General features: G+C 36.1%; 1 protein-coding gene across 1 annotated transcript in view; it reads right to left on the reverse strand.

Annotated features, from left to right (window-relative positions):
• Positions 1–205: 205 nt before the first annotated feature.
• Sim1 (SIM bHLH transcription factor 1) overlaps positions 206–8,310 on the reverse strand; it is a 78,271-nt gene continuing 70,166 nt past the window's right edge. The window contains exons 11-12 of the mRNA XM_005363509.2: positions 7,855–8,254; positions 206–5,741 (exon numbers count right to left, since the gene is read on the reverse strand). Of these exons, the coding sequence (XP_005363566.1) occupies positions 5,011–5,741; positions 7,855–8,254 (1,131 nt within the window). The 3' untranslated portion in view covers positions 206–5,010. The remainder of the gene's footprint in view (positions 5,742–7,854; positions 8,255–8,310) is intronic.

Raw genomic sequence — 8,310 nt, forward strand, 5'->3', positions numbered from 1 at the left:
CTCTGTACATGGAGTGTTTGTAGAGTTGAACAACCTAGCCAAATCAAGAGCTAAAATGGCTGCCTATAGAGTACCAGTTTGACTGACAAATCTGTTTTGTCCTATAAAGATTCTTCTTTCAATGAATAATTCAGACTCAGAATGCATGTTGGTAACTATATTTAAACCAAAAATTCCTCACATAATAAATACATTTTATGGACATTAACTTCAATTTTACTTCAGAAAGCTATTTACAATATAAATAATTATAAATGGAAACACTTTGCAAGATATCATTGACATTGCTATTATTTTCTACTTTACATTCCAACGTAAAAGTTCAAATTACAAGTTTATACTACAATATCACTAAAAACTATACATTGCAAGAGGGTATTTCGAACCAGTATCTTCTCTCACAAATATAATCCTTTTTATAGCATGTCAGTCAAAAAAACAAGCATAAAATATTTTTTTCTTTCTTGAAGTGCCTCTTGTTTCTTTTCTATTTTTGAAATCTATTCCTTGGAAAAGAAATTACAGTTATTGGAAAAATTTACCAATGCCAATTTCATTTCTTTTGAAATGTAAACACATCATAATTATTAGGTAGAAATTTAATGTGATTATCAGATTAGGACAAAGTCCTCTTATCTAGTTTATGAAGGCAAAATTCACACAGCAAATCCCAGTAAAATAAACTACAATGATTATCTTAAAATTATGAATTATAATTTCTTGTGTGAATCATCATACATTCACATTAGATATAGCGCATTTATAAATTCTCAAAGTAATATAAAAGTCATAGTGTGTGTGTGCATTTGTGTGTATGTGTGTGTATGTGTGTATTTTCTGCACACATTCTGAGAGAAAGAACGCTGAATGAATGCCTATACGGAATTGTCATCTTACCTTTTGAATTTAAGCACTACCCGTACAACCTTTGTGCACAAGAAATAAGTACCACACAAAACTTTCCCCCAAGGATATTTCCTATTTATGATACACTTGCATGTATCCACAGCTGTTCTGCCCCTCGCTTAAAATTTAGAGTGTCTTGTTCACTGTATATCTTCACAGTAAGAGCTAGCCAACAGATTTTTACCTCTAGTGAAATCCTTACAAAAAATTAACACTTACATGAATGCTCAATTACTTATTTGGAGGACTTACATTCTCTGTTAAGTCACTCAGAAAACTGGATGTGTTTCTACATCTACCATTTGAGTAAATTAAGAAGCCAAACCCAGACATTCATTTTTTTTTTTTTTAACAAGAAAGGCAATACCGCAGCGTAAGCTATTCCAGGCAAGATAAGCGATTCCCAGTCCAGTCCTCAGCTCTCACTCTGTCACTCTCAATTACTGCTAGCACTGATAGATCATACAAATAGCTTGGTGATTAGCTGGTTCCAAGAGAGAGAAACAGAGAGATACAGAGCAAGAGACAGAGTTAAAAAAAAAAAAAAAGCAAGTCTGTATTCAGTGTCTTTCCAGCTATTCTATCACTTACGTAATCTAGATGGGGGGAGGCTTTCATTTTATTTGAAAATATCAATTCATACTTTCCAAATAATCTCATATTAGAATTAAAATCCACATAAAAAAGAAATAGAAATGGAAGATATTATCCTTTTAAGGAGATCCCATTCAAGGTTATGTTAAGTGGGATTCTCTTCCCAAAGGCAGCATGTGGCAGGCAGCAGGGTGCAGACGTGAAGAACAATACTCGCTGGGAATAATCTAGCTCTATAAACTATAATCAGAAAATAAGATGAAGCTTTCCTTATAAACACTGAAAAATTGTTTATTACGTACTGTCTGGTTTTGAATGTCCTATCAGTTTTGACATAGTGTCTTGTACAGGCAAGTACAGCTTAGAAAAACTGTCACATTAGATTTTGCATGTGATGTCAAAAGATTTGTGGGGACAGAGCATACATAAATATCTCATCTACATTGTCTCTGACCTTAAAAATACATCCAAAAAGAATATATCAACTGTATGTTCACAATAATAATTTTAACAGGAAGATCGGGAAATTTTATATTTCATTGGTCACCCACCATTTTAAATTTTATCTTGGTAAAGAAAGTAAATAAGCGTCAGAGATATTCTTACTATTTCCAGATAAAATAGGCTTCGTAAAGACTAATAAACTGTGAATGTTGTGGTGCTATAATTAGATGTAACATTTTTTAAGAATTCCCAAAGTGATAGAAGGAAACATGCCTCTCAGGCTTTCAATATTTTAGCAAAAATGGGAAAATCAAGGATTAAAAATAAAGCCAATTTAATTTTAATTTTGATAAAGTTATTGGAAATGTATTTATTCTAGTCCCGTATTTTTAAGACGCAGATAATTCTTTATAAGCAAATTTGTTCTTATACAGAACAAAATAATGGAGGCTACAAATACATTCTGTACATCTATGTGAACAGTCAGAAGTCACCTAGCTATAAAAGGTCAATTCATTTGGAGTCATTTATAATAATCATGCCATTTTGCCAAACAATGTAAGCTATATATATTGTGATTCTTTGAAGCATTATGTGGAATATTATAAAATTATCACTGCAAAATTGACATTTGTTTAATTAAATAAATGACTAGTATATTTTAAATGGGTCAATCTACCAAGACTGTAAATCAAATTATAATTTAGAAGATTCTGTCTTCTTTTAAAAATATTAGTTCTGGCATTCTGGGAAGCATTGTTTCTCCTTATGAGACTCTGTCTGTGGAGTTCACAATTTATTTTTATATGAGTTATCCTCCACATTAAAAACTCTGTTGGAATTTCTTTAGTGACAATCCTCTCTTTAGTATTAGTTCATATGCCTAGGTTCTTCTTTATATTTCTTACAGAAGGTACCTCTGATAAACTAATATATACCTACCCAGAAATATAACCTACTTGTATAGATTTTTTTCTGCCCAAAATACCCACTCACCAAATATTTTTGCCTGACCTACAGAATTCTGTAAAACCATCGCCATTCCAAAAACATTTCTCATGTTGAAATTTTAGCCAAATCATCTATTCTCTGTGTATCTCAGAAATAATTTTCTCAAAATTACAGAATATTTTTCTTATAGGGTTCAAATTTTAGATTTCATTGTCCTAAGAACATTTTTGAAGGTACATTTAAGTGCATAAGCTATGTTCTCACTGACTTGCACCTGTCTTCATTTTCATTGATAATATTGTTTTGTTATACTCAAGTAGTTAATTTTGTGTATCCTCTCCTCTCGTGTATAAGCAACCCAATGTTTCAACTCTAAATGTATTGTCATACAGGCTGTCACCAAATGATTGTGTTGAGTGATGAAAATACAGTACTAATCCCTGAGTGTCTGATGCCGTGTAATGCTTTCATAATCAAGTCCTTCCAGTAGATTCCCCTTCTTAAATATCACAAAAGTAACAGGCATGGGAATCCTAAGAAATACTACCTATGAAACTTTTCTAACCAATCATGTCATTTTCTTTGAATACTAGAGAACAGTGCATTTAGTAGATTTAAGTATTTTTTTCTTCCCCCTCATAAATTTATACCATCTTCATTTGGCTGCATCTAAGAGAGAGTTGACTATAACTCTTCCTGCCTGAAAGAGTCCACACATTGCTTAAATAACAAAGTATCTAGACCTGGATGGAAAAATCCAAAATCTTGAAAACTCATAGCAGAAATTTAACTGTTTACTAGTTTACTTTGCACTAATGAGTCATAAACCATGGACAAGAGGTGCTTTTCAGACCAGAAAACCAAGATTCAGGGACTGTGCATGATGCATCTATGGTCCCAAATTTAAGTGACAGGCAAGAGCAGAATAGAAACCCAGAGATCTTGCAATACAGTTCACTGGACTTTTTACTGTGCCACATGGACATTTGAGCAAGTATGTTGTTTTCACTGTTTACAAATAGCAAAGAAAGTCAACATTTTCCCTTTGAGTTCCCCATGCACCTTTTGAACCACTTGTCTATCTGCCCGAGCTGTTAACTTAGACCCTCTCATGAGACTTTTCACATGAGACACTCTCGTATCTGTGCTTTGAGATGTTTTTCAATACTTATCCTGTTATCCTGTCGTACCTTACAGATCTTCCTTAATTACTTTTGCACTAATCAGCATTTTGTCTAGGTGAGCTGGTTTAAATTTCTTATTTGTATATCTAAGTCCCCAAAATGTTGTTTACCTGTTCTCAGTCTTAAAAGGTGTGTTTTGAGATTCAGTATCATTCTATGCTGCTTTGCCCTTTCCTTCTCTAACCCACTTAAAATTGAGTAGGCTACACTTCTTGTCTCCTAACATTTCAATGCTGTGACATAGAAAGATCCTTACTGCTGTGTCAAAGCAATCCTGGTTTATGTCTAACTCAAAAGTAAGGTGGAAAAATCACTGCTTCCTGACTGTGTGTAATGGGTACCAGGTGAAAATGCATTCATGTACTGTAGATAGCACCATTTCTCTAATTCATGCCTGAACCAAATGAGTGGACTAGCTCAAAACCATAAAGATGAAGAAACAGGTTTACAAGACACATCCCTCTTCTCTTGAGCTATTTTGGGAACTGGTATTCCTTTCAGAAGCTTCATGTGGTAGGGACCCATTTTGTGTATTTATGCATGTGAAACGTACATAGCAGTTTGTGAGTAGCATAAGATTTATGTGCATGAATTCTACTAGATTGTCGTGACACAATTTATCAGCCCTTCCACGTTGTGTATATGCTTACTTTGCATTAGTGTTTTTCAATTCAAATATATCTACTATGGTTCCACTGTAATATGTGGGCAATTTCTGTATTTATTTTAGCTCAGTTATCTGTGTATAACCCTGAACATTGGGGTTGTTCTTATTTTGTACTTTTTACTCCCACAGAAACTCCTGCCAAATAGCCAGAAACTTTAACTTAGCTTTTCTAACAATCTGTGGCATAGTAAATGCTGCTAAGGGGGCATTAAATGATAAATATGTTTCAGAGACCCTTGAAGAACAAAATATCTTAGAAAAACATCAGCTTCCATTGGTTATTATAACAGATGTTCCCTTGTGTCCTTGTGCTGGGTCTGGCTGCATCCTCAGATGGGAAGTTACATCAAAGTGTGAGCCATTACATCCCAAGGAATAGTTTCTAATAGTTTCACTGTCATATAAATGCTCCAGGGCATATCCAGTTAATGTGTAGGCATGCTTATCAAAATACTGCCGATGGGAGCCAAAGCAGTTTGGAGAGATGGCAGGATGGTCTCCTGCTGTCTGATGAGGAGACATATCTGAATGTAGATAGTCTTTAGCCAAGATCAAACTGGACTTTGTAATGCGGTCAGAACTGGGACTACTTATCCGAGACAGTGCAGTGGGACTGTTGTCATAGTCATTTTCATGAGGGCTGAGCATCTTGCCCTCTCTCTGCTGGATATGGTCACATGGTGAATTGCTGGCAAGAGCAGAGCTGTGGCAGACTTCACCTGACGGTGGAGCCTGTTGATAGTTTGCAAAACAGAGAGAGTGTTTTTTCCCAGCTCCATTAATGGAAGCCAGTTGGTCTGGAGGCGCTTTCCTTAGCTGTAATCTGTTCTCTTCCTCTTTTATCATCTGCTGTGTGGCTCTTATGAGAGTTTCAATTTTGCTAGGTTCATGTGGGCTATTTTGGTACTGTTCAGTGCGGTATCGGTCACCTGATTCACTGGCTGACCCAGGGTCTGGAGAGCTGACCACACTATCTTCGTCCCAGTGACCTCGACCTATATCACAAAAATAAAAAGTAGGTGGTGTCAAAATTCACACACACACACACACACACACACACACACACACACATATGTGCATTTCTTTCCTGAAAAAAAAACTTACATCTTTCATTTTAGTGACATATTGGAAATAGAAACCGGTTTGTATGACAGAATATTAACATTTGTACTGAAATTCAGATGTATATTGGATTTGTATGTAATCAAAGGGTTTCAATTGCAGATAACATTTATAAAATGTTTCTTAGAAAATAAATTTCATTCATTAGTTGTAAATACCAATTAGTAAATCAGTAAATCATATTCATATTTCCCTATGTACATAAGTTATTGGACCTGCACATCTACAAGTAATATGAGGTTGTGAATACAATTTGGTTTTTGCTATTAGAATGTTTTCAGTTGAGTTTAAAGATGACCGTTGTATAAGCTGAACCATTATATTTTAAATAAGTCACTGAAATTTTTTTATAATTCTTGGTTTATCTTAAATGAGACTATACTAAGGCTCTATTATTAGTTTTTTAAAAATCTGGAGTTGATGAATATGTTTGTATATGGGTGTGGATGGATAAATGATGCAGATGTAAAGATAGTTATCATAACCAAAAGTATAAATACTTTGCTCTCAACAGTAGGGTAAGCATGCTAGCTTCAGAAGTAACAATGAAATCTTTGGTTATTTCTGAAACAGGACTCTAATTATTATTGAAACAAAGTCTTGAGTAAATAAATATTATCATTTTTATAACAACTTGTTCTGAACCAAGAAGGCGGGTTTAAACGCCAAAGAGTAATGCATTCAAAATACATTTCAGAAACTGGGTTCTTCTCAGTCTGAAACAAATATAAAAAGCAAAACTAAAAGAAGGCAGGGATGTATGAGTGCTGTAAACTGCTTAATGTTGCAGCAGAGCCCTGAATAGCACACGCCATTGCTTAATGTTGCAGCAGAGCCCTGAATAGCACACGCCATTGCTTCCCGTCCTCTTCCCTTGTTGTATTTCTAACATTTTTTTCCAATCCATATAGGTTAAGCCAGAGTTTTGCTTCTCACCTTTATCGGGCAAGAAATTGCCCTTTGCTCTGAATTTCCATTACCAGATATTTCTAACATTTTCCTCCAGCCCATATAGGTTAAGCCATATAGGTCTGCTTCTCACCTTTACCTGGCAAGTAATTGTGCTTTGCCCTGGGTTTCCATTACCAGACTACCAAAAATGTTCCTTGGTTCTTAAGTGGTTGTTTACTCAAAGGAAAAGCAGAAAAATAAAAAGCAACAATGGAAAGAAGTTAAAAATGCTCAATGAAATGTCTGCCAGGGAGCATTATAAATGAAGACATGATCTAGCACACTTCTCGTGCTAGGAGCAGGGAGAGAATTAACAGGGCCTTTGCAATGTCACTGACTTTTAATAAAAACAGGGAGATTATCAAAGACCTGCCTAGATCTACACTTGTAATGATCAGGATAGACTCTTCTTAACTCATTTTCTTTGAAAAAAGTAATTACCAAAGTAATTTACTTTGTAATTTACGGAATAATTTAGTTTGAAGAAAGTATTACCAATTATCAAAACTTTAACATTAGTGTCCCTTTCTCAGGGTTGGTGAAGGTGTATAACTCTCCCAAGGTGAAAATCCAGGTAGTTTCTCCACCTTTTACAACGTGGTTTTTTCTCTGGCATGATGATGGGAGGCAGCTACCAGGACTTGATTCCCAGAGAAGCTGCTCATGTATGCACAGGACCATAGCCCAATAATCAAAGCCTGCCTTGTCCAGCACAGCAACCGTGCCCTGGTAGAGAGAAGCTGCCATGAGAATGCTCAGGATGACAAGGCAAAATTCAAGTACAACTATAAATTGGGATATATATAAATTGCTGATACTTAATTTCTGTTCTCTATGGTTTTTAAAATGAGAAATTTTTCTCATCTGTCATAAATAGGCTAACATTACCAAAATTAATACACTTAAGCTGAGTGGACTTAGTTCTTCAACTTCCATTGGTGTGGATTTCTATAAATCAAAGGTAGAAGAGTACGGGAGTCAGTCCTTCTGATGTACAGCCTCCTGCTGGGTATCTGGTACCCCTCAAGCTCTTACCATGGATTCTGTGGACAGAGGTGATATGCGGCATGCTGTTCTCATAGGCTTCTCTGCTCTCCGGGGAGGCCTTGGTAAGTGGCAAGGCTGCTCGAGATCCCCACCAGGGATCTCTGCCAGTTGGTGGTGCTCCTAAGAAGTACCTGCCTGCCTCACAGCGGCCTCCCTCACAGGCTTGAGTGTGGAAGTGCCTGTCCTCCACCAGCCTGGAATGATCCAGTGCAAAGCCATAGCAGAGGGAGCTGCGATCTGGGAACTGCCTGTAGGCACATGACACTTCGTGCTGAGAACCAGGCCTCTCTGGGTCCAGGAGCTGTGGGGAGGCAGTATCAGTCAGGGGACTTCCACCCCACTGGCTGTCATGGTCAGATTCCGATCTTTCAGTGTGGAATCCCGAATACTGAAACCAAAAGGATAAGGGAACAACAACATCAATAATAATTAAATTAGTTTTTT

The sequence above is a fragment of the Microtus ochrogaster genome, linkage group LG9, assembly GCF_000317375.1.
Source record: "Microtus ochrogaster isolate Prairie Vole_2 linkage group LG9, MicOch1.0, whole genome shotgun sequence".
NCBI lineage: Eukaryota > Metazoa > Chordata > Mammalia > Rodentia > Cricetidae > Microtus > Microtus ochrogaster.